Raw genomic sequence first — 26,664 nt, 5'->3', positions numbered from 1 at the left:
CTCGCTTTTCATTATCAGCAAAAATATTATATATATAATATATGTGTGTGTGTGTATGCAACATACTTTTGCTGATAAGTGAAAAGGAAGGGAGACTAGTATAGATCTATTTTGAGTTTATTATGCTCTTGTCAGCTAGATATATCCTTACCGGGTTTTGAAACCGTAGGCTTCTGCCTTGCAAACAGACAGACAGACAGACAGACAGACATTATTAGATTTGTATTACATTGTTTTGCCACTATTGTTGTGAGCCGCCCCGAGTCTACGGAGAGGGGCGGCATACAAATTTAATAAATAATAATAATAATAAAAGACAGACAGATACACACACACACGGTGGGTTCCAGATTCTTCTATTGCTAATTCGCTCAGGAACACGCTGTGCGGGTGCAAGCGCATTGCACAGTACTAAAAAAAAGAGCAAAAAGCAAGATGGCACTACCTATGGCATTGCTGAGAGAACCAGCTCAGGGGCATGGCAGGCTTGGATCACTGCCATTTCCAGCGACCCAGGCCACTAAGTTACTAACAGTTCTATAGAACTGGTCTGAACTTGCAGGAACTCTCTCTCTCTCTCTGTGTAGGTAGGGGTATGTATACTGTATATACATTTAAATATATGTATACATTTAAAGAAAAGCAGCTTATGTCTGAAGGGCTTTAACAATAACATAAAAATGCAGAGAACATTTGAATTGTTTATGATCAATTGGTTCACTAAATACATTTCAAAATAAAATATACCTTCCAATCTAAAATAAATACCCCACTAGTAAAGAAATAAGTGGAATTAATTAATAGTTCTAGAGGTTTACAATTATTATTATTTTAGAATGGTAATTGAAAATTATAAACTACACTTATTTCTAAAACCAACTTAGAAGACATCATTTCACTTTCGATCAAACAAACCAACTTTTATTATAGAACCATCCTCAATTATCTTTGAAATGTATTGGATTATTTCTCACATATTCCTTTGCCAAAATCCTGCATCGAGGTTATGTATCTTTAGGGCGTTGGATTAAAACGTATTGACTAACTCCAGCATTTTTACCTGAAAGCCAATACAGAAGCTATTTCAGATGATGGTAGACAATTTTAATGAAGAAAGTAACATATTCCCTTCTTAACTTCAGCTACAACAAAGTTGTGTTATTGTTCTAACTCCAGGTCCTTCATTCTCCTATTTGGACAAGCTGCTGGGATTGATGGGAGCTGTGATTCAGAAATATCCAGAGGGCTGTACCTCCTTACTCCTGCTAAAAAGAGACACATGGGAACAAATGGCTAATTTCTGGACAGCATCTGGCATTTCTCATGCCAAACTTGGGCATTGTCCAGAAGCCAGTAATATTAAATAAAATTGTGGGTAATGAATAGCTTTCTATGATGCTTTAGACATGTTTGACCCCAGCAGGGAATTTTCTGGGAAGAAATGTGTGGTACTTAGAACAGAAATACATCTATTACATAGAGAGTTCAAAACAAAACAAAACAAAACAAAACCAACACAACACAACACAACACAAAACAAAACAAAAACAACACAACAAAACACAACAAAACAAAACATACAATAGGCAGGATGCCAACAACGAGCATTTCTGTTTGGTCCATGATAGATTAAACTTCAAATTAAGTAACAATGTTAGGGTGCCATCAACTCTTATCATCGAGGGGTTGAAAAACAGCTGCAAAGGGATAAAATCAGACTTGGAAAGACAATAAGGATGTAATTAAACATTCCCTATCCATGTCACTCCTCTGAAATCATACCCTGTAAGATTACTTTTCATTTTATAAGGATTTAGGTAATGCATTATGGATGCTGCAGTTTGCCTAAGGCAGTGATGGTAAACCTTTTTTTCCTCAGGTACCTCACATGCACGAGTGCCCACACCCATAATTCAATGCCTGGGGATGGCAAAAATGCCCCCCCACACACCAGAGGTCCTCTGGAGGCCTAAAACAACCCTTTCCCCAAACTCTGGTGGATCTGGTAGGCCCGTTATAACGGCCTCCTCCATCCCCTTGGAGACTCTTCAGAAGCCGAAAATGCCCTTCCAGAGCCTCCAGGTGAGCCAAAAATCAATTGGCTGGCACACACATGCACACATTAAAGCTGAGCTAGGGTAACAGCTCATGTCCCAGTGGATATGGCTCCCTGTGCCACCACTGGCACCCATGCCATAGGTTCGCCATCACCGGCCTAAGGTATAGAACGCAGACAATGGTCATTTATTGAAAGAGGGAAAAGTTTTGCCTCCCTTTAATGTCATGATCCCAGTCCCTGGTTCCAAATATGTGGAATCATGGTTGGGTTAATCGTACTGACTGAAAGTTTTGTTATCACAGAGATTTGTAGAGGAGTGTGCAAGTATCTCAAGATATTTAGAAACCACATTTTTCTGCAAATCCAATCCAAATGGGGTGATTACCACAGTTTATGTGATAAAAATTCACTAAGTTACTAGATCGAAACTATAACATTCTTCACATGTAGTGTTCCAGGGCCACAGAACAAATAGTTTTTGTTTCATTCCTGCTTCTCCTTTTGGGAGGATATAATAAGCAGGGCACCCCCTAATCTGCAGTTTTTCTATTTTTAATAACCCCACACTGTTCTTCTTTTGCCACAACCACATATGCACAATATTTCTAGCTTTCATGGTAACACAGCTATTGCTGGTTTCAACAATGAGAATACACAATGCTATTGGAGAAAAACATTGTGGAACAAACTAGGAACAATCTATTTAATGTTGAACTGAACAGCCAAATGCTCTGTGTATAGCTGGATTAACTACATATAACGTATGTATAATAATAATTAATAATAATAATTTATTATATTTGTATGACGCCCCTCTCCGAAGACTCGGGCCGACTCACAACATAACAGCAATACAATATAAATACAAATCTAATGTTTAAAAAATTTAAAAAACTGATTTAAAAATACATTGTTATAAAAAACGTATCTATTACACAATCATACACACTCAATCCAACTGAACATAAACATAATAAAGGTCAGCGAAAAAAGGAGGCGGGGAGATTAATCCCCCCACGCCTGGTGGTAATGGTGAGTCTTCAACATTTTACGGAAAGCGAGGAGAGTAGGGGTAGTTCGAATCTCCGGGGGGAGTTGATTCCAGAGGGCCAGGGCCACCACAGAGAAGGCTCTTCCCCTGGGTCCCGCCAGACGGCATTGTTTTGTCGATGGGACCTGGAGAAGGCCAACTCTGTGGGACCTAACCGGCCACTGGGATTCATGTGGCAGGAGGCGGTCTCGTAGGTACTCTGGTCCGATGCCATGTAGGGCTTTATAGGTCATTACCAACACTTTGAATTGGGACTGGAAACTGATCGGCAGCCAGTGCAAGCCGCGGAGTGTTGATGAAACATGGGCATATCTGGGAAAGCCCATGATAGCTCTCGTGGTCGCATTCTACATGATCTGTATGACTACACACATCTCTTTGTTCCTCCCATTCTACTCCATCATTTAATCTGCAGATACAAAAAGCCAGCCTTCTACACTTTAGAATCCTCCATAAGTGTTTGGCAAACAATATACTCCATGGTCTGCATTGGCTGCCAATTGGTTTCCAGACTCAATTCAAAGTGTTAGTTATGGCCTTTAAAGCCCTACATGGCATCGAACTAGATTACCTGCGGGACCGCCTCATGCCACATGAATCCCAGTGTCTGGTTAGGTCCCACCGAGTTGGCCTTCTCCAGGTCCCATCGACAAAACAATGCCATCTGGCGGGACCCAGGGGAAGAGCCTTCTCTGTGATGGCCCCGGCCCTCTGGAATCAACTCCCCCGGGAGATTCGTACTGCCCCCCCATATCTTTTGTAAATCTTGAAACTCATTTATGTCACGAGGCTTGGGCCGATTAGACCTTAGCCCCTGGCCAACGAATGATTGTATGATTGCTGTACGAATGGGTGTGATGGATTTTAATATAACTAGGAATTTTAAATAGTTATGTAATTTTTAACTTAATTGGATTTATTTTTATTGTAAAAGTAATAAAAATAAAGTAAAATCCTAGTCTTTGGAGAGGGGCAGCATAGAAATCAAATAAATAAATGAATAAACAAATAAACAAACAAACAATAAATAAATAATATAGCACCAGTAGTTAAAATACTGAACTTGGAACAGAGAGATCCTGGTTCTACTTCCATTCCATCAGGAAACCTTTTGATAGTTGTGATACTTTCACTTTTAGCCCAGAGTACATGAAGGCCACTACTTTTACACAGCATGTAAAAATTTCATCCAATGACATCACTCACTCTGCCTAATGATAGGCTTGGCCCTGAGGAAACAGATATTGTGTCTTAGGCATTAATAACTACTTAGCATCTAGGTCAATAACTGCAAATTAAGATACGGTTTATTAAAATCAGATATTTAGCCTGGTTCACATAGAACACTAAGTCATAAACTAAGGTTTACAACTGACATTAGCAAGGTTCAGATTCTATTTATTTATTTATTTATTTATTAAATTTCTATGCTGTACATCTCATTGATATAGTGATTCTGGGCATCTTACAATCTGATAAATAGAAAGTATTAAAATCCGTTAAAATTGGAAGAATTAAAAAGATTATTTAACTAACTAAAGAGACCAATAAGAACACATAGAGTTGGCCTCCTCCGGCTCCTGTCGACAAAGCAATGCAGGTTGGCGGGACCATGCAATGGGGGAGGGCCTTCTCTGTGACTGCCCTCCCCCAATGCATGGGGGAGGGCCTTCTCTGTGACTGCCCCGGCTCTATGGAACCAACTACCCCCCGATGTCCATACTGCTCCCACCCTACTGGCCTTTCCTAAGGCCACAAAGACCTGGCTCTGCTGGCAGGCCTAGGGGGCCAACTATTATTTATTTATTTATTTATTTATTTATTTATTTATTTATTCATTTATTCATTCATTCATTCATTCATTCATTTATTTATTTATTTATTTATTTATTTATTTATTTATTTATCCCTTCCTTCCTTCCTTCCTCCCTCCCTCCATCCATCCATCCATCCATCCATCCATCCATCCATCCATCCATCCATCCATCCATCTATCTATCTATCTATCTATTTATTTATTTATTTAGATTTGTATGCCGCCCCTCTCCGGAGACTCGGGCCACACTGTATGAATGGGATATATGTCTGGGATATGACTGCTTTATATTAATGGGGTTTCTTTTAAATACAAAGTTTTACTTGGTTTAGACTATATTCGACTTCTTTTTTATTGTTTTGTATCTATTTGTATTTCTATTTATGTTATTATTGTTATCTGCCCTGAGTCCTTTGAGATTGGGCAGCACTGAAGTCGAACAAACAAACAAACAAACAAACAAACAAACAAACAAACAAACAAACAAACAAACAATTTGTTCTGCCGCACGAATCCCAGCAACCAGTTAGGTCCCACAGAGTTGGCCTTCTCTGGGTCCCATTCGACTAAACAATGTCGTCTGGCGGGACCCAGGGGAAGAGCCTTCTCTGTGGCAGCCCTGACCCTCTGGAACCAGCTCCCCCCGGAGATCAGGATTGCCCCCACTCTCCTTGTCTTTTGCAAAGTCAGTCGAGGTGACTGGGGCACGTACTTGTCCACCTGTCTGGGAAGAGTTTGATCTGGTGACACCTGATGAAGTGGACAAGGCCATTGGAGCTGTGAGTTCCGCCACCTGTTTACTGGATCCGTGTCCCTCCTGGTTGGTTTCGGCCAGCAGGGAGGTGACACGGAGCTGGGCCCAGGAGATTACCAACGCTTCCTTGGGGAGGGGAGTTTTTCCATCACTCTATAAAGAAGCGCTTGTGCGCCCCCTCCTCAAGAAGCCCTCCCTGGACCCAGCTGTGCTTAATAACTATCGTCCAGTCTCCAACCTTCCCTTTATGGGGAAGGTTGTTGAGAAGGTGGTGGCACTCCAGTTCCAACGGTCCCTTGGAAGAAGCCGATTATCTAGGCCCCCTGCAGTCGGGTTTCAGGCCCGGTTACAGCACGGAAACCGCTTTGGTCGCGTTGATGGATGATCTCTGGTGGGCCCGGGACAGGGGTTTATCCTCTGTCCTGGTGCTCCTTGACCTCTCAGCGGCTTTCGATACCATCGACCATGGTATCCTTCTGCACCGGCTGAAGGGGCTGGGGGTGGGAGGCACTGTTCTTCAGTGGTTCTCCTCCTACCTCTCTGACCGGTCGCAGTCGGTGTTAGTGGGGGGACAGAGGTCGACTCCTAGGTCTCTCCCTTGTGGGGTGCCTCAGGGGTCGGTCCTCTCCCCCCTGCTATTTAACATCTACATGAAACCGCTGGGCGAGATCATCCAAGGACATGGGGTGAGGTATCATCAATATGCGGATGATACCCAGCTTTACATCTCCACCCCATGCCCAGTCAATGAAGCGGTGGAAGTGATGTGCCAGTGCCTGGAGGCTGTTGGGGCCTGGATGGGTGTCAACAGACTCAAGCTCAACCCGGATAAGACGGAGTGGCTGTAGGTTTTGCCTCCCAAGGACAATTCCATCTGTCCGTCCATTACCCTGGGGGGGGAATTATTGACCCCCTCAGAGAGGGTCCGGAACTTGGGCGTCCTCCTCGATCCACAGCTCACATTAGAACAACACCTTTCAGCTGTGGCGAGGGGGGCGTTTGCCCAGGTTCGCCTGGTGCACCAGTTGCGGCCCTATCTGGACCGGGACTCATTGCTCACAGTCACTCATGCCCTCATCACCTCGAGGTTCGACTACTGTAATGCTCTCTACATGGGGTTACCTTTGAAAAGTGTTCGGAAACTTCAGATCGTGCAAAATGCAGCTGCGAGAGCAGTCATGGGCCTACCTAGGTATGCCCATGTTTCACCATCACTCCGCAGTCTGCATTGGCTGCCGATCAATTTCCGGTCACAATTCAAAGTGTTGGTTATGACCTTTAAAGCCCTTCATGGCATCGGACCAGAATATCTCCGAGACCGCCTCCTGCCGCACGAATACCAGCGACCGATTAGGTCCCACAGAGTGGGCCTTCTCCGGGTCCCGTCAACTAAACAATGTCATTTGGCGGGCCCCAGGGGAAGAGCCTTCTCTGTGGCGGCACCGGCCCTCTGGAACCAACTCCCCCCGGAGATTAGAACTGCCCCTACTCTTCCTGCCTTCCGTAAACTCCTTAAAACCCACCTTTGCCATCAGGCATGGGGGAACTGAACATCTCCCCCTGGGCACGTTTAATTTATGCATGGTATGTCTGTGTGTGTATCTGTTAGCATATGGGGTTTTTAAATATTTAAATATTTTAAATTTGTCTGATTGCTTATGATTTGTTTTTACATGTTGTGAGCCGCCCCGAGTCTTCGGAGAGGGGCGGCATACAAATCTAAGTAATAAATAAATAAATAAATAAATAAACTCCTTAAAACCCACCTCTGCCATCAGGCATGGGGGAATTGAGACATCTCCCCCAGGCCTATATAGTTTTATGTATGGTATGCTTGTGTTGTATGTTCTTTTAAATAATGGGTTTTTAGATTTTTAAATATTAGATTTGTTCTCTGTACATTGTTTTATTATTGCTGTGAGCTGCCCCGAGTCTGCGGAGAGGGGCGGCATACAAATATAATAAATAAATAAATAAATAAATAAATAGATAGATAGATAGATAGATAAATAAATAAACAAACAAACAAACAAATAAAAATAAAAATAAAAATAAAAAAATAAAATAAAATAAAATAAAATAAAATAAAATAAACAAACAAATAAATAATGATAACTCAAGCTAATAAAACAGTATGATATTATAGTGTAATGTATGAATATGGCCAAAATGCATCATACTTATCATGTCTGTTAAAGTACACTGCTTTTGGGCATTAGCCTTTTATTTGGAAATGTGCCAGCCTGTTATGTTGTTTCATACTTGAATTGGGAAGGTATCGGGGTGATTTTTACCTCTGGAAACAGAGACAAAGCAAGAGGGGTTAATTCCCAAGACCAGTGCAAAACAAGTGACACCTTATCAATACAAATCTCTAGCTAGGGCTCTTCTGCAGATCATAATGACCCTTCAAGTCACTGCAGGTCTAGGCAGTATGCCACTCACAGGCACCAATCAATTCTCCACCAATGGAAAGTGACTTAATAAATGGGGGGCCTTGCCAGTTATTATCCTTGCTCACAGCAAACCCATCTTATTTGTCCTAATTAGCAAGACCAGAGTGTCAGAGGAAAGAAGGGAACATATTCAATAAAATCTAAATTATTGAATGACTGAAAAATTGCACCATTTGTTTAGCCCGATTTTTTAAGACTCTTCAAAATGTCAAATGCCAGAGGAAGCACATTTTCAAGCTGATGTTCATAGCAATCGGAAGTTATACATTAAGCATCCAGTCATTGCCTCTTCATAAGATTGGAGATTATTGATGGGGAAATATATAAACAAATGTGATGCAGTGACTTCCATGCTGTACTCACCTGATTAGATCTTGTAGGTGTTTTTGGACCAGAGTGCTGTTTGATCAGTTAAATATTTATTTATTTATTTTATTTTATTTTATTCATTTATTATATTTGTATGCCACCCCTCTCTGTAGACTTGGGGCGGCTAACAACAAAATATTACATTTACAGATTCAACAAAGCAAATAAATTGAATCCAAAATGGCTTGAAAGAAGTCTGAAATTGAATTTATGAATGCCAGCTCAAAAGTAAGTGGCCCAATTCTTGGTACTATTATTTTTTTCCTTGGCATTATTTGAATAACTAATGAATGGCAAATTTACTAGTGAGCTACAAGTGGCATATTAATCCTCTTTCTACGAACATAATAGCATCATAAAATTATACTATGAATTTCTTGTGCTTTATATATTTCTTTTTCTTTTTTGGTAAAAAACAACACCTGGAAATCATATAAGTCAGGGGTCTTCAAACTTGGCAACTTTAAGACTTGGGGACTTCAACTCCCAGAATTCTACAGCCAGCAGAGCAGTAGGGAGAATTATGGGAGTTGAAGTCCACAAGTCTTAAAGTTGCCAAATTTGAAGACCTCTGGTGTAAGTCTTATTTTAGACTTAACATTGTCTCCCACAAGAAACAAATAATATTTTAAGGGCTAACCTTCCTACTAGAGATAAAGTTTTCAAGAGTTTGATTGATCATGATATAACTCTTGGATTACTGAGGTTCTCAATTATATAATTTTTAAAAAAATGCAAATTGTTTAGTACAATGTGGTCTACCTTCTTTCTTTGAAGAGTATTACTCAGGTGAATTCATGATAATTTGTTAAGACATTTGGAAATGAATTTTTGAGGATAAGTAAAATGATGCTTGTACCCTGTTTTCCCCAAAATAAGACAAACCCCCCCCCCCCCGATAATAAGCCCAATCAGGCTTTTGAGTGCATGGCAATAAGTCCAAGCACTTATTTTAGAGTTCAAAAAAATATAAGAGAGGGTCTTATTTTGGGGGAAACACATTAGAGAAATTCTATTGGAAAGCTTTTCTGATGTTTTTCATTCATTCCGATAAAGCCAAATTTGCTTCACAATATACAATACTATTTTTTTCAAAAGAGAAAGTAATATCTGAGAAATGGGTGCAATGTGGCATTTTTTAATTAGTTTAATTACAAGATGATTAAGGATTGCATGTGAATATCTTATCATAAAGCCGCCTGCAGCCTTCCTAGTTTCCTGTGCTTCAATTAAATTTCAAAGAAAGGCAACACAAAGGATTTTCTAACATTGGACTTTTTCAATAGTGGTACAATGATCATTGCTAAAGAACAGCCCTGACCATGGAAATGTCTCCACCCATTAAAGGAGTTCTGGAAAATTCTCCATGCAGTTTGAAGAGCATTAGGACATGAATAAATAATAAAAGGTTTTACACTCACTTTTATATCTTTATTAATGTGGCCAGTTATTAATTTAAAGCCATACTTTCAGTGAAGGGCTGCAAATTTTTTTGCTACCATATTGTGGGCGTGGCTTATTTTATAGTTGTGGCTTGCTGACCATGTGACCAGGTGGGAGTGGCTTGATGATAATGTGGCTTGTCATGTGACTGGCTTGAAGATGGCCAACTTGATGTCACTCATGTCAAGGGTTTGGGTTAGGGTTACGGTGCCTGGCCTCTCCTCGCCTGAAAGAAATACAGTTTCCCTATCTATTTACTATTACTGAACATCCAAAATATACTAATTAATTCTATGTATATATGCCGTATGTGTACATACATATTACACACAGGCACACAAAAATATACATTATCTACTATATAAACTGTATGTCTATATATACACACACACACACGTACACAAAGCTCTTCTAAAATTATACACATTCAAACTCATTTACTGCGATAGGAAAAACATACCCAGAGCCCAGAAGGGGAAAAAAAGAATACAATTCAAAAATTTTCTACCAGTTCTGTGTACCTGACCAAACTTTTCTTACCGGTTCTGTGTACCTGACCGTACCTGTAGTAGCCCATCATTGCATACCATGTAGTAGACATGAAAGAAAAATGAAAATGGATTCTCTTCAAAAACAAGTTCATCTGTAATTGATAGTGGGTAGCTCATCCAGATCCCTTCCAGTCTTTCCTTTTTTAATAAAAACAGAATTGTGGGTATAATAAGAATCTAATCTGCGCTATCTATGTAAACTTATTGCTATTGGGCTGCTAGCCAAATTCATCTGACAATCTAGCTGTTTTTCCTAGATGCAATACAATACCTAGTAATAGATTAAAAATACTACTAATCCCACAAGTGTGTATAATTGTTTTTTTAAAAAATGACTTTCTGCTGCCTATCTACTCAAATTAGTCCTCAAGAAAAATGTATTGAGTTGGTTTTGACTTGTTGCCAGCTTCCAGAGATTTTGAAGAAAAAGTTCTGGCAAGAGTTCTGATCACCAATGCAGAAGTGTAATGGGTAGGAATAACGCAAAATGACTTATTGTGAACTTTCTTCATATTCTCAGTTGTGAGAATAAGAAATATTGTAAAAAATAATAAAAAAAGATAATGCAGGGTATTTTTTCTAACTGTCTTGAACCCCGACTAGATTCTTCGATCCCTGAGCTTTCCTAAGGAGACTGTTCTAGAATTTTATACCACTAATAATGAAAAGCCTCACTGATTGCTTTTCTTCACAATAAAATTGGGGCGGGGAAGAAGCCTCATCAAGTCAAAGTGAGTATTAAGAGAGAGGTTTTTATCTGCGCTTTAGGGGATAAGAATAATTAGTGTCACTATCGCCTCTCTAAATACACAAGTGAAAATGAAGCAGTAAATATAATTAAAGGCTAATGCCTAATTAAATATTTTTAGGAAGAAAAAAAGACTGATACTTGATGGAATACGCTATCTCTTTTAATTGCATTACGCTGATGGGATCCCATTATTTTTTTGATGTTTGGAACCTTCAAAATCTTCTCGAGAACACTAGCCAAAAAGAAAATAGCTAATTTGAAAGACAATATCAAATGATAGAGACACTAAATGTGACACAAATACTTTGTACTTTTCCACCAATCAGTATGGTTTTGCCTATTTTGCTTGGGAATTTTAAAAACTGAAGCCCATCATAAACAAAGATTACCATGCAGTGAACAATTCTATTATATAAATAAACCACACACTTTAAATTGGTGTTAGAAGTGCTGAAGATAGAAAATGAAATCCGAAAGACGTCATGTTACTACATATGAATTACAGTGATAGGAAGGAAAATTTTGGGTCCTTGTTTTTTGGAAGATTAACCAATGATGGATTATAAAACATAACTTTCGTATTAAAAAATGATTGGAATTGGGTATTTCTATTACAGTATACAATTGTTCTGCTGTGGATATATTTGCCAACATGTAAAGCCATTAATGTATTTAAAAACTGAAATTGATGTTTAGTTGATTTTTTAAATTAATTAGCTTTAAGTACAGTTGCCTGTATCCATCAACATGTATATTTTTTGAGACATTTTGAGCATTGCATACGTAATATTCTAGCTGTTTAGAAACCAGCTTCCCTTTTATATTTTCCATGTCTTTTAAAGATATTTATTTTTTCTCAGTATTCCTTGTAATGTTGGATTAGGTTTGGATTACCGATCTGTTTAGTGCATTTTGTATGTATTTGTGAAGTTAGGTGTTAAAGTTTGAAAGGGATTTTAGCTTTTTCATAAATAAAGAAAAAATGATTTTGCATGATGGAAACAGGAATGATAACAAGTTGAATCAAAGAAATTCCTGGAATATCCAGGGAAGAGATATGAATTCTGAGAACATGTTGGCACTGAGAACATGTTTGTCCATTTGTCCATGTTTGTCCATTCAATCATCAGGGTTCAAGAGGAACTGCATGATATTATGACAAGCTAGAAGCTATCTTTTAAATATATAATTAGTTTACCCATTTTAGAAAGTAAATTTATTTTTAATTTCCTGTTAAAGTTATTGAGTTATACAATATATTCAAAGCCTTAGAAATTCTTTTAAGGCCTAATGCAGTGATGGTGAACCTTTTTTTCCTCGGGTGCCGAAAAAGTGTGGGCACACACACTATCGTGCCTGCACGAGTGCCCACACCCATAATTCAATGCCTGGGGAGGGCGAAAACAGCTTTCCCCACTCCTAGAGGCCCTTTGGAGGCCAGAAATGGCCTGTTTCCCAACTTCTGGTGGGCCCAGAAGGCTTGTGTTTTGTCCACCCCAGGCTCCAAAGGATTTTCTGGAGCCAGGAGAGGGTAAAAATACCCTCCCCAATTCTTCCAGAGGCTCTCTGGAAGCCAAAAATGCCCTTCCAGAGCCTCTGTGTGAGCCAAAAATCAGCTGGCTGGCACACACATGCACATTGGAACTGAGCTAGGGAAACAGCTCACATGCCAGCAGATATGGCTCCATGTGCCACCTGTGGCTCTCGTGCCATACGTTCACCATCACTGGCCTAACCAATACAATTTATTGTTCTTTATTGGAATGGATCATTTGTTCATTGATTAACCAATGCTTAATTGGTTCATTGATTAACCAATGATCAAAATGATTAGATTTGTTGACTATTTTTCATATTATAAATTAAAAAATATTATATTTTGTTATTTGCAAGTGTATAGATTTTGGTGGAGAAATTTGGACAATAGTCCAAGCTAAACAACCATTTTAGTTGCTTTCCTCTATTCCAGGGGGTCAAACCTGATCACATCATATGCTGTATCATGATGTCTCACAATGTTTTTTGCCTTTGAGGAGCTGGGCTGGGCGTGGCTTACGTGGGATACATTTAGGTCAACAGTTTGACAGGCCTGAATCTAGTCCATGACCTAGGTGAAAAGTGTATCAGTATAAGGGTTGATAGAAATATAAGAGCAATTCATTGGTTTCTTGGTGGCACAGTGGTTAGAGTGCAGTACTGCAAGCTGCTTCTGCTGACTGCTGGCTGTAGTTCACCAGTTCAAATCTCACCAGGCTCAAAATTGACTCAGCCTTCCATCCTTCCGAGGTGGATAAAATGAGGACCCAGATTTATTTATCTATCTATCTATCTATCTATCTATCTATCTATCTATCTATCTATCTATCTATCTATCATCTATCTATCTATCTATCTATCTATCTATCTATCTATCTATCTATCTATCTATCTATCTATCTATTTATTTGTATGCCGCTCCTCTCCAAAGACTCTGAGCGGCTCACAACAATAAAACACAGTACAAATTATCCTTCCATTGTATAACATTTCAGCACTCTGTAACTTTATTATTAATAATAAATTATAGAGATGTTACCCACTATCTCAACTGTTACAAAAATAATAACAATGAAAGACTTACTCTCTTCCCTACTACTTCTGAACTCTACACAAACCAGGGATAAAATGCTCCCAGTTCATTCGTATGGAAATATCTATGAACAGTTACTTGTTATGTGACTATTGTTGCGGGCGATATGCTGACTCTGTAAACCACTTAGAGAGGGCTGTAAAAGAACTATGAAGCAGTATATAGGTTCAAGTGTTGTTGCTATTCTTTGTTCTATCTCTTTAAAAAGTGGTACTAAGTGGTAGTATTGTCCTTACAAGGCAAGTGGTAGCATTTTCCTTATTGTTTTAAGGCAGGACTGGTTATTCCTCCCTGCTTGTATTTTCCCTCTGGCTGGTAGGTCATTGCTACCGGTAGTAGAAAAACACAGCTACCATTTGCTGTCCATAAAGTGTAGCGGGCAAGGATAAGTGAGTACATGTGAGTGTTTCTGAAAAAAGCACTAACCTTATGTCCAAAAAAATAATATGGCTAAAGGATCATAGGTATTGAAGAGGGGCACCAAGGAGGAAACTGAGTTAACTTTACAATCAGTGTTCCCTCTAATTTTTTTTGGGGGGGGCGGAAAAGTATAGTGTCTGAGTGGCAGTCCCTTTGGGACTGGGCGGCACAGAAATATTAAATAAATAAATAAATAAACAAACAAACAAACAAAAAACCCACCCTGTTTTGCCTCAGAGAATTTCAAAATAAAATACTGTACTGTGTGTCTATAACAGTGAGCTCATAATAGGGCAACTCTATCAATATCAAAATGCCACTTAAATAGTTGAGCTAGTTTCAAACTAGATTTTGATTTTCTTTCTCTCTTCCTTACTCCCATTCTTTTTCTTTCTCTTTTCCTTCCTCTCTTTTTTCTATCTGTTTCTCTCACTTCCTCTCTTCCTCTCTCTCTCCTTCCCTCTCACTCTTTCCCTCTCGGCTTCTGGGCAGGTTTGGAAAACTCTGAGTTGATGATGATTTTTAAGTGAGCGATTGCTCACTGCTCAGCTTAGAGGAAACTATGTTTACAATTGGACAATTCTGAACATGAGTTTAACCAGTCTTCTGAAATTGCACTAAACCAGTATTCAAAAAAACATAAGAAGATAAGAGGTGCAGCAGAGGGTGTGGAGTAAAAAAGAAGGGGGATGATCAGCAAAGACTAATATCAAATGGGAATTGTAGTACTGGCAGTGACTAACTAAAGCTGGCAGTGTAAAAATGACATAAAGGAAAGAAAAAACTTATTAATGCAGTTAAAATGTGAAATTTCCTTGTGGAAGGAGCAACATAATACCTGTAATGTACTCACTGGTGACAGAAGTAGCAACATATAGCCGGCAGAACCCATATTCCATTTCCAAGTTTAAATTTATCTTTGGAGCACAAAGAGGTAGCACTCTCTCAAGAGATCACTAATACTATTTTTAAACACAGGCTTAAAAATGGAAAAGCCCATGTTTAAAAAACAGAGTGGTGGGGAAAAAAGTCACTAAACCTCTGTATATAAGGACTTGCATAATAGCTGATAGTATCTTTGGAAAATGTGTGTCCTGCATTATACATGCAGAGGTTTCTATGGAAGCCAGATGCTCAGTCTTTACTGAATCCCAAGTACGCTGGTACCTCTACCTAAGAACGCCTCTACTTAAGAACTTTTCTAGATAAGAACTGGGTGTTCAAGATTTTTTTTGCCTCTTCTTAAGAATCATTTTCTACCCAAGCCCAGAAAAATTTCCCAGGAAATTTGAGAGTGGCACCAAGGCCCAGCCAGTTTCCTGCCATTCCCCCTGGGTTTCTCTCTCTGGCGCAGTATATGGGAGGCAGCCTCATGCTGGGTGTATGGGAGGCGCATGCTCCTCCTCACCGCCTCAGAGTCCCTTTAAGTCCCTTAAAGTTTTGGATTTTTTAAAATTCCCCTCCTGTCACCTTCTTCCTTCAGCAGTGACTGTCTTCCTCCTCTACTTCTTCCTCCTCCTCCCACCCAAATTCCGAGCTTTTATTTCTTTCCTAACGGGTTTGCATGCATTATTTGTTTTTACATTGATTCCTATGGGAAAAATTGCTTCTACTTACAAACTTTTCTACGTAAGAACCTGGTCACGGAAGGAATTAAGTTGTTAAGTAGAGGTAACACTGTACCATAGAACAGTGTTTTTCAACCAGTGTGCCGTGGCACACTAGTGTGCCGCGAGACATGGTCAGGTGTGCCGCGAAGCTCAGAGAGAGAAAGAAAACAAGAGAGAGAGAAAGAGAGAGAGAAAGAAAGAAAGAGCAAGAGAGAGAGAAAGCAAGCAAGAGAGAAAGAAAACAAGAGAGAAAGAGAGAGAAAGAAAGCAAGAGAGAAAGAAAGAAAGCAAGAGAGAGAGAAAGAAAGCAAGAGAGAAAGAGAGGGAGGGAAGGTGGGAGAGAGAAAGACATAGAGGGAGGTAGGGAGGGAGAGAGAAAGAGAGCAAAGAGGAAAGAAGGAAGAGAGAAAGAAAGAGGGATGGAGAGTGAAAAGAAGAGGGAGAGAGAAATAGAGTGAAAGGGAGGAAGAGAGAGAGAGAGAATTTTTTTGTCCAAACTTTTTTTAGCCACCCCCCCTCAATGTGCCCCATGGTTTTGTAAATGTAAAAAATGTGCCGCGGCTCAAAAAAGGTTGAAAATCACTGCCATAGAAGATGCAGTCCACCCACCCAATGGAAAGAGCATGCAAGAGCAGCAGCAGCCCGAAGTGCCCAACCACCAACTCCACCATAAATCACATAATCAGTGAAACCTGACAGATTATAAAACTTGTGTTGAAGAATAGGGAGAGCACTCTTTTAAAACAAGAATTGCAAAAGGCTACTTTAAGGTGCCTCAGCCAAGGGCTGTGCATGAGACAAAGGATGTATATTTACAAAAGCCCTTATTGGGGCATGGTCATGTCAGACTCTACACATATGAAATGAGAAAATAGTAAATTGCTTCATAAAGAAGAGGAGAGAGATCAAGAATATCTCCATCTTCCTTGGTTGGAGTACTTTAGTTTTTTTTTTAGTTAGTTCTTACTGCTCTTCCTGGTTAGCGTAGTCTTCCCCAATAGGAACCTCTCGACTTGAATGCTTTAAGTTCTGAGTTTTTCAACAAGTGTGGTTATTGCTAAGAAGATTTAAAGTTGGAATCCACACATATGTAAAGCACTCCGGCTGAATAAGCTGCAGATCCAGGGGAGAAATATGAGGCACATCATTTTAAGGTTGATGTCACTAGAAGAGCCAGCAGCTAATAAATATATTGCAATATATCCATTAAAAACAAGGTGAAAAATAACTTCTACTTTAGGACATCACTGTCATTTGATACCATGCCAACGTTTGAAGCTGTCCAGATATTTTGAAATAAAAGCTTCCACAAATCCTTCTAAAATGGTTAATAATTAGAAAGTTATTGAAATGATCATAATAATACTTAAATGTATATTCTCCTCACTGATGCTCTACCGTTCATAATTGCCAATATTTTATTGGTTTTTTAAAGCACCCATAATTAACACTACATAATGTAGCTTTAAAATTAATTTAACACCTTTGTAATTTAATATTTAAAAATTCTGACAATTTAGTGAGAAAGAATTTGGGCGTTCTTCTCCCAATAGTATCTGAATTCAGATAAAATTCATTACTGCCTATTCTTTGCCTGAAGAAACTTTTGCACCCAGGTTTCTTTCCTTTTTGAAAAGTTGTTATAAAACCTTTTTAGAAGGTGTCCCGCAGCTCTTGATGAAGGGCCAGTTACAGACCTTTCCTAAGCGGAAATCAGACTTTTGTTGTTGTTCACTTGCAAGCATGCAGCCGCCTCCCAAGATTCTTGGGACACAAGATATTTTGCAAAGCACAAGTGACGACGGAGGGTGGGAAAATCAGCACCATTCAGGAGCAGATGGTGAGCGGCCACTGAGCTCCGGAGGGAGGCAAACCTGGCGGTTCAGCAGCCAGTTGCTCCGATGTGGGGGCCAGGGTGGAGGGTGGGAGTGGGAGAGAACTTTCTGGATCCAGAGATCAATCGACACTAAATGGTATTTCCTGAATTATATTTTCGAAGGTATCATTGTAGTTACAACATATTCAAGGCGCCCATGCCTGCTTTAAACCGGACAAGTGCAAGCTAGTTTTATGTGGCATGAATTTTAATATTCATAGTTCTGTCAATCAAATGATAGCAGCAGGAAGAGCATGCCTTCCTTCCTTCCTCTCCTTAAACTATGCCCGACTGCCGGTATCCCTTGCCAGGTGACAAAACCTTTAGAAAAGACTAGAATAGAATAGAATTTTTATTGGCTAAGTGTGATTGGACACACAAGGAATTTGTCTTGGTGCATATGCTCTCAACGTACATAAAATAAAATATACATTTGTAAAGAATTGTGGTACAACACTTAATGATTGTCATAGGGGTCAAATAAGCAATGAAGAAGCAATATTAATAAAAATCTTAGGATATACGCAACAAGTTACAGTCATACAGTCAACATGGGAGGAAATGGGTGATAGGAATGATGAGAAAAACTAGTAGAATAGAAGTGCAGATTTAGTAGAAAGTCTGACAGTGTTGAGGGAATTATTTGTTTAGTAGAGTGATGGCGTTCGGGGAAAAAACTGTTCTTGTGTCTAGTTTTCTTGGTGTGCAGTACTCTGTAGCGACGTTTTGAGGGTAGGAGTTGAAACAATTTGTGTCCAGGATGTGAGGGGTCAGTAAATATTTTCCCCGCCCTCTTTTTGACTCGTGCAGTATACAGGTCCTCAATGGAAGGCAGATTGGCAGCAATTGTTTTTTCTGCAATTCTGATTATCCTCTGAAGTCTGTGTCGGTCCTGTTGGGTTGCAGTGGAGAGGATTGCAGGATTTGGGAAAAGGAAACCAGCAAATGGAAAAATCTGCAGATCGAGGAAGAGTTTGTTCGTCGACTAGGGACAGGGTTGCTGGACCTTATGTTCGCTGCAAAACTGGGGCGTTTTCCTGTTGAGTCAGAATTAAGATTTTTTTAAATATATATATATATACCAGGAAACGGCACTCAGGATGTTGATTTAAACCAAGCGCTGTCTTTCTTGTATTCAGTCCTCCCCTCCAATTCCTATCCCGTTTCTTTCGTTATATGGAACCCAGTGCCCCGGTAGAATTTCCTTACCTAAAGGTTAGCCATCCGGGCTAACTACTCCCGGCCTTGCCCCAACTGGAACAGGTCTTAAAATAACTCTTCGACCCCCCCCCCGGAGTTTCTTAAAGCTTTTACTCAAATAACTCTACAAAACCTTTCTTCCCCACCACCCGTTTAACTTCGAAAGCACTGGTTGGATTTGATAAACGATCCCGATTTTTATTTGGGCTTTAAACCGGAAAAAAACATTGATAACTTCTCCCTGGCGGTAATTGACCACCTCTTTTTAATAGGTCAGCCTTCTAAGGGAGTAGGGGTACAGGATGGGCTGGGAAGGATAAATTGATACTTGGCATTAGTTTTATACTGCAAATAGACGGGAGAGGAAAAAAGAAAAAAAATTTGTCCGGATGATAGCAAGCCTTCCCACTGAGGACCTGCTCAGGGGAGGTCCCCTGGTAGCATTCAGATGATGTTACGGTTCCTAATTCTTGTGCTGGACAAGGGTCTCATCGATGGCATCCACAGGTCTGGGAGCACAAGTTTCCCAAGCCATTTTCAGTGGCTTTAAAGAGCCACTTTGCACCCGAAGCTTTCAATAACTCTTGGTTAGGAAATAATGAGGAAACAAACCGGGAAACAGTTTATCTAAATCAAAAGCCTGTGATTTGTAATGCAGGAAACTGAATTTGGTCAGGATTATACTGCAAAACCTGAAGTGAACTCTTGTTAATGCGTGAGTGGCCCAAAATAAATTTATTATACATGTTTTCTAGTGCAAATGTGTTCTCATAAAAAAAGCATTTTTATTTAAAAAAAATGTAAAAGACTCTAATCCTTCCCCAGGTTTAATTTCAATTTTTCTCACTCGGTATGTCTTTCTTGATTTTCTTTCCTTGAACCCCTCATTTATTTCATTGTGTACAGACATCATTAGGGTAGCCTCAGTGACACCTTCTGTCCACAGTATATTATATGAAGATAAATCTCTCGGAGAGGCTCGCCTCCTTCTCCTTCAATTCCTGAAAGAAAGTACAAAAATAAATGGGAGTTCTAATGCTCTCTCCAATCACGTATATGCCACGTTGGCCCTCCATTTTTATAGCCTTCAGGAGGACTCCAATGCCTTTCCACCACCAACGGGGTCTCCCGTTCTTCCCTTTACTCTTCTCGGTTGTGAGCGTCCTTCATTTCTAGAGTTCATAAATGGGTAATTACGGACTTTCTTTTCCAAAGAAATCTCCTCCTTTGGCCCACGTGTATTGACAAAGAGGAAGAAGCCCAACCACTCTGGGATGCTGAATATAATGGAAAGCCAAGGCAGCAACATTTATTTACTTGTTAGCACACGGAAGACAAGAGTAACTTGCAGGCTGACGCCTACAGTCATTTGTTACTTGTCAGGATATGTACAGCCCAGGGGGAAAGCACCAGAGGTTGAAATAGGCCAAAAGTTCATTTAAGAGCCAGCTTCGCAACCCTGAAGATTTGGCTCTGACCAACATTTATCCTGAAGGTAAATGAAAAGGTGAAGTTTCTGTCTGCTCAACGAAAAGAAAACAGCTCGTTTTCCTTTGCTTCCTAAAGCAATAAGCACCTATTTCCAAACACCTATTTTATTTACTTGCCATATAAAACAACACGAAGGGACTCTTTGCTCTTTGTCTTGTGCAAAACAGGATTAAGAATTGGTGGCTCTGAAAGGGGCCTTTGGGAGTTGTTTGCTTGTCTTTATTTAAATGTGAAGAATGATTTGCAACAATTAAAATTCCCCCCTCCCAATAACAGACAAATCAAAGTCCAGCAGCTACAAGCTTTTTATTGAATAAAAAAAAATAGAAGGGGATTGCAAATGATATCAGGGGGTAGAGATGGAAAATGGATGGCTAGTCAGAGCAAATAAATAACTAATAGATGGATAGGGTAGATCGAATTTCAATTTCATTTGCCATTCTCTCCTTTCCCCTTTCAACAAAACACAATTGTGTTTCTAACTTTATTTCCCAACTCATTAGAATGTTGATTGAATTAAATTGCTCTTAAGAACTCTGCTTCTAGACACAAAGGCGATATGCAAAGCAAAGCTATTTGGATTTTTTTTTTAAGAGATGGCAAAAGACATTTTAAGCAAACCCCATAAATGTTTAAGTATCTCTTCAGTGATTATTTTTTAATGAGGAAAAGGAACATTTTCTATCATAAAGAAGTCTCCAATACCTCTTACCCTTTTTCACACACACATACATTTCTTTCTCTGCTAGGTGAGTCCCCTGTAGCAGAAATGGGGTGAAAGCTCTTTTTTGTTTCAGTGGTGGAGAAAAGTTCTGATTATTTTTGTCACCCGCTTTTCTAACACATAGAATAGACTTTGAATAGTTTTAACTTTCCCCTTCTTTTCTTCCTCCCCCAACCTCTTTTCTATCACTTCCTTTTTCTACCCCTCTTCCAAAGTCTTTGAGAGAAAAACCTTTTGACGTATCCATGTTGTTAATCAGATCGATGGGGAAAAGTTTGATTGAAGTCCCTTTGTCATGCAAATGCCAAGGACTTGATGGATGATGGCAGATATCTGACAAAGTTTGGGAGGCATTTGCTCATTGGGCTTGGAGGGGACCACGTGGCTTAGATCCCCTTCCACCCTACCACCACCTTCTCCCATCCCCCATTCTGAAGCTTCAGGAAGAGGGGGGGGTGGGTGTTAAGCCTGGGGATCCATAGATGGGAAGGGTGGTTTTCTTCATCTCTCTCTCTCTCTCTTCCCTTTTTCCCCCTGGTTAACTTTGACATACTATCTAAAGGTTGTAGGGCAGAAGGAATCCCCATAAAACAGGGCAAGCCTCTTCCATCATTGGCAAAGGAACAATACCTAGAATGGACTTCTTTTTAGACTATGCAATTTGTAACCATGGGATGAGCGCCTACCCGCCCAAGGAGTACCAGCACCTCGGCCAAGGGACCACTTCCTACCCAGCCTGCTCAGGTACCACTCCAGCCTGTGACAGCTATCAGTCAGATGGGCGCTTCGGGGTGATAGGGGTGGGTGCTACTGGGTCCAATGCCCACCAACAACAGGGGCCCAGTTACCCCCCTCCTCCTCCTCTTCCTCACAGCCCAGCTAGCCTTGGTATCTCCTTCACCAGCCCCTCTCAACAAGGAGGAGGAGGAGGAGGAGGGGGGTACGCAAACTCGGGCTGCAACCCCAGCTTCGCCAACCCTCAGTTCTACCCTGGCTCCCCAGAGACGGATGGAGCTTACTTTCAGACCTCGGCCTACCCTGCCAGCTTGGCTGCTGCTTCCTCCCACTCCTCTTCCCACCTAGTGGGAAGTATACCTGATGCTTTTTGTGCAGCCACCCCGGGCCAATTCCAACCACACCAATATGGCTCAGATCAAGGGGGCTACTTGCAAGGGGCTTTGGGCAATCTCTCCCCACCTCTGTCTGAGAACAAAGAGCTGAGAACTTGCTGGGCCCATCCATGTCCCACGGTTACTGCTGCTGCTGCTGCTACCACTGTTACCACCAGCCAGACCTTCGACTGGATGAAAGTGAAAAGGAACCCTCCCAGAACAGGTAAATCTCTAACACACCTGGACACCCAGAGAGACAAGGGTGTGCTCCTATTGCTGCCTTGCCAGGATCCTATAAAAAAGGGGATTGGGAAGCAAGTGGGACAAAGGAAGCGAGTGGAAACGGGGCTTTGAATTGGCTCAGTTTCCCCTCATCTACCTCGCACTCCAGGGCCATCTTCTGAGGTGGCTACTGTTTTAAAAGAGGATCTGCTCCTGGAAATCAGGAGTATCACTCCATCCCTAACCTTCATCTGAGAAGGCAAATCTTAAGGTGGAGGGAGGGGATGGTAGGAAGAAAGGGAAGAAGCAGGGAAGAAGGAAGGAAGGCCAGTTTGAGAATAGTTGGGGTGGGGAAAAAACTTCTCTGTTTCCAGAATTTGCCAAATGGAAAGGAGAAGGCCAGACTCATTTGGTGGCTCTACAATTGATAGTTTCAGAAGAAATTGTTTCAAACTGCAGGAAGATAAAAATGAAAGTATAATGGATACATGTGAACTTACCAAAAGTGAAAAAGTTCAATAAAATATTGTGCTGTGATGGGGGCAGCTAGTGCTATTGTACTAATTTTTTTTGTGTAATATGATAAATAAGGAAGACAAAAATAATCTTTCCCAAACCTGTTAAATCAATAAAAAGATCCAGGTAGACTAGAGCAACTGCAAGAAATGATAGGTGGTTTGTGGAATTCTCAATGTTTCTGACAATTCTGACTGAGACTTATAACAGTGGAAGTCCCTCCCTCCGGGGAAAAAAACCTCCCAAGACCTGGAGGCAGAAAGTTGTCTAATCTTGATTTAGAGTTTGGAAAATGGAGATCTTCTGAACATCCAGGAGCTACAATAGCTCATAGCTTTGCTCTCATTCGATTCTGCTTCCATATTTTGATCCATGGCTACCCAAAGAGATGTGGGCACTGGGGAGATTTAATTTGTCCCATATTTCCTAGTGAAAAATCAGAGTTGTCTTTTTATTCACAAGAACAGAATCCTTTTTCCTAGATGGGCCCAGCCCTGTTGAAGGAAACCTTCTTTCTATCACTATTAACCAGGGATTAAAAGCCAGAAAAAAGCATTTCCACGAAACAGATGAATATACAGGCAGATGAATATTCCATGCTTGTTCATGGAAGACCAACCCAATTAGGATTTTACTAGGTGCTTATTTTTGAATAGTATCCTCTATTAGAAGTTGGTTAATTTTTATGCAACTGCCTTCATTTTATTTATTTATTTGAATCATATGCCACCCAACTCCTGAAGGACTCGTTTGGATTGCTTTCTGAATCCTTCAAAAGCCATACATTAATCATGACCCCCCCCCCCCCCCCCAGAAATGAACTGGGTCTATTATCTTGGTCCTGTTTAGAGTTGGTCCAGATTATTATTTTTCATCTTACCCAACTTTGATCAGATCCAAAGGAAACAAATCAGGAACAGAACTAATATATCCCTCAATTCTGAAATTGGGATTGAAGTTAAGAAAAACCCTGGTCTGTACAGAATATGTTGAAACAGTTTGAGTGAGTTAGCCCTGACATTAAAAATGAGTTCACAAATCAAAGGGCGATTTTTTTGTGTGTATTGATATTGTAGTGGCTTATGTGAACTGTGGTTTTCAGAGACTTGTTACATGGCTTATTACTATGTAGAAATCCAATCATAGACCAGATATTGGACCATCAACTACCAGTAAAGCTGAGTTTCCTTCCCGATATTTTTAGTATATAATAAGGCTGGTGGAAAATGTTGCCTCAGCATGAAACATATGGAATCTTGTCAGGTCAGGATTTAGGAGAAAAACTTAAAGGGAGGCAGAAGTTTTTTTCAAGGCTAAACATTTCAGAGTATCTTTTCTCAAGGTGTTTTGGCTTGAAGAGGATGAAGATCTTATCAGACTGATCTGAGATCCCCCCCCCCCCCAGTCTTTTCCTGGATCATATTATTTTCCTGCTTATTCCAAATCAGCCTCAGGTAGGACTAACTGATCTAGAATACAGATAACTTTCTGTGCCAAAACCCTGCAGGAATTCTTTTATAAATAAAAAAAGATCAGAACACAATCTCTAAGATAAAGATCACAGCAGAATCTTTCCTAAACCTAGAGTTAGACATTGAAAAATCTTAATGGGAATTGTGAATGGAAGTTAAGCCCATATTTAATGGGAAGTACCATGAAAGTTAAGCCCACATTTCTGAAAGGGTCAAACTACGTCCAGAATGTATAGAGGAAGCTTTTCAAGTTGATGCCCTCCAAGGTGTGTTGTATCACAATGTCCATGCCAGCTTGAAAGTATGGGTGCAGTATAATATATTAAAGGTTACCGGCCAGGAACTGCTAACATAAAGTAAAGTAAAAGGTGCCACTCAACATTTTCAAAGGGCTGGACTTTTGCGAGACACACACCTGTTTCTATAGGTTTATATCAGAGATTAATTAATATCATCTGGTTGCTGGTTTATTTTGGAAATAACTCTAAATTTGATTGTATCCTTCTCCGTTTCTGGCTCATCCCAGCAGCGAAAGTGACTGACTATGGATTAGCCGTCCATGCCAGCACGATCCGGACCAATTTCACCACCAAACAATTGACGGAGCTGGAGAAAGAGTTTCACTTCAGCAAGTATCTCACTCGAGCCAGGAGGGTGGAGATCGCTGCTACTTTGGAACTGAACGAGACTCAGGTAAAAATCTGGTTCCAGAATCGGAGGATGAAACAGAAGAAGAGGGAAAAAGAAGGACTGGCTGGTCCCCACCCCATTGCTGCCCCGGCTTTCCGCGACTCTGCTAAGGAAAGCAGCGAGGCTGCGTCGTCGGACAGATCCAGCGGGCCTTCCACCCCCGAAGCTTCTCCGAGCTCGGTGTCCTCTTGAAAGGGGAAGGGGGGGGCTGGTTAAGTCGAGTCCTGCCCACCGCAGTAACCTCCCCTTTCAAAGAGGCAGCTGCTCGGTTTGTACAATGAGTAGACGGTCCTCAGTTTATGGGCACAAAAGACAAACACACCCGAAAGAACCACAAACACACGCGCATATATGGTATCTATGCACATGCGTCCTTCTTAGAAAAAGAAACGCGTTATTTTCGAACGTAGAGATACAGGAACTTTTGCACAATTTTTTTTCTGGGTACTCAAGAGTTAGTTAACAATGATACAAACGGGTTCCAACAGGGTTGCTCATAAAATGTAGATTTTGAAGCTCTCTCCCCTTAAGCTTGTGCATGTATTATATGTTTCTTTGTTACTTCAAGCTTCGGAGTACCACGAATGTGAATGCAATCTCCACATCACTAGAATACCAGCAAAGCAAATCCTCATTTCCATTCCTCCCCCCCTTTAAAGCACGAGATAGAAGAGGGACCTTTCTACCGAGCTTTAAACCTTCTCTCTTCTATATCTTACTAGCCCTCCTTTTATTTCGCATTCTAATAAGAACCGGAACAATCTATATTTTAAAGGCTAGTTTACTACATCTAACATCTCAGGGACAAGTATTTTCCTTCCTCCATCTACTCCCTGAAAGTTAGGAGGTACACTTTCAGTAGTAGGAAATTTAGAAGTGATGGAGCTAATAACATTCCCTCCCCCCATAAGGTGCCAAGAGACTTTAATTACAGAGTTACGATTATTTTGGTCTGTCTGTTTTGCTGTTTGTTTTATATCCTTTCTTACTAGTCTCACAGTAACGGAGAAGGAAACAATCAAAGGTTACATAGAGATGTATAGTCAGAGAAGCGTAACAAGAGGCCTTGGAGAAATTATTTTCCTTCCACCCAACTTCAATTTTGCATTAGAAGAAGATGATACCCTTGCATCTTGTCTATTGCTCATCACATTAATTTTTGGCTGAAATTGTTTTTCTGTATTAGCTAGGCCATATTGGCTGTGGGAATGAAAAACTCACTAAAGAAAAGTGAAAAAGTATGGGTTGTTTTTGATTTGCCTTTGAAGCCAACACCAAAGTTCACAACCATTATTACATCAAGAGTATGATTGTGGGAATATGGCAGAATGCCCTACTTGTACACTAGGGTTTTAGTTAGCTCATCCCTTCTTAAGTAAGTTTTAAGATAAAACAAAGGAAAAGTTCAGATTAATTTAGAAATATGCAAACCTATAAAACTCACAGATTTCT

The 26,664-nt window shown here is 40.3% G+C and overlaps 1 protein-coding gene across 1 annotated transcript; it reads left to right on the top strand.

Moving 5' to 3' along the window:
* The first annotated feature begins 21,835 nt into the window (after positions 1-21,835).
* Positions 21,836-25,404, top strand: HOXB1 (homeobox B1). Its single transcript, XM_070726231.1, has 2 exons — positions 21,836-22,535; positions 25,049-25,404. The coding sequence occupies exons 1-2, from the start codon at positions 21,836-21,838 to the stop codon at positions 25,402-25,404; spliced, it is 1,056 nt and encodes a 351-aa protein (XP_070582332.1).
* The last annotated feature ends 1,260 nt before the right edge of the window (positions 25,405-26,664 follow it).

This window comes from Erythrolamprus reginae, chromosome Z (genome assembly GCF_031021105.1).
Source record: "Erythrolamprus reginae isolate rEryReg1 chromosome Z, rEryReg1.hap1, whole genome shotgun sequence".
In the NCBI taxonomy this organism is placed as follows: Eukaryota; Metazoa; Chordata; class Lepidosauria; order Squamata; family Dipsadidae; genus Erythrolamprus; species Erythrolamprus reginae.
The sequence above is the reverse complement of the archived record's forward strand: the minus strand, read 5'-3'. Positions and strand labels throughout refer to the sequence as shown.

Bases quoted from the DNA above. Each gene is read 5' to 3' on its own strand.
- HOXB1 (XM_070726231.1), top strand. From the start codon at position 21,836: ATGGACTTCTTTTTAGACTATGCAATTTGTAACCATGGGATGAGCGCC. The intron at 22,536-25,048 runs GTAAATCTCTAA...GGCTCATCCCAG, and splicing joins AAGGAACCCTCCCAGAACAG to CAGCGAAAGTGACTGACTAT.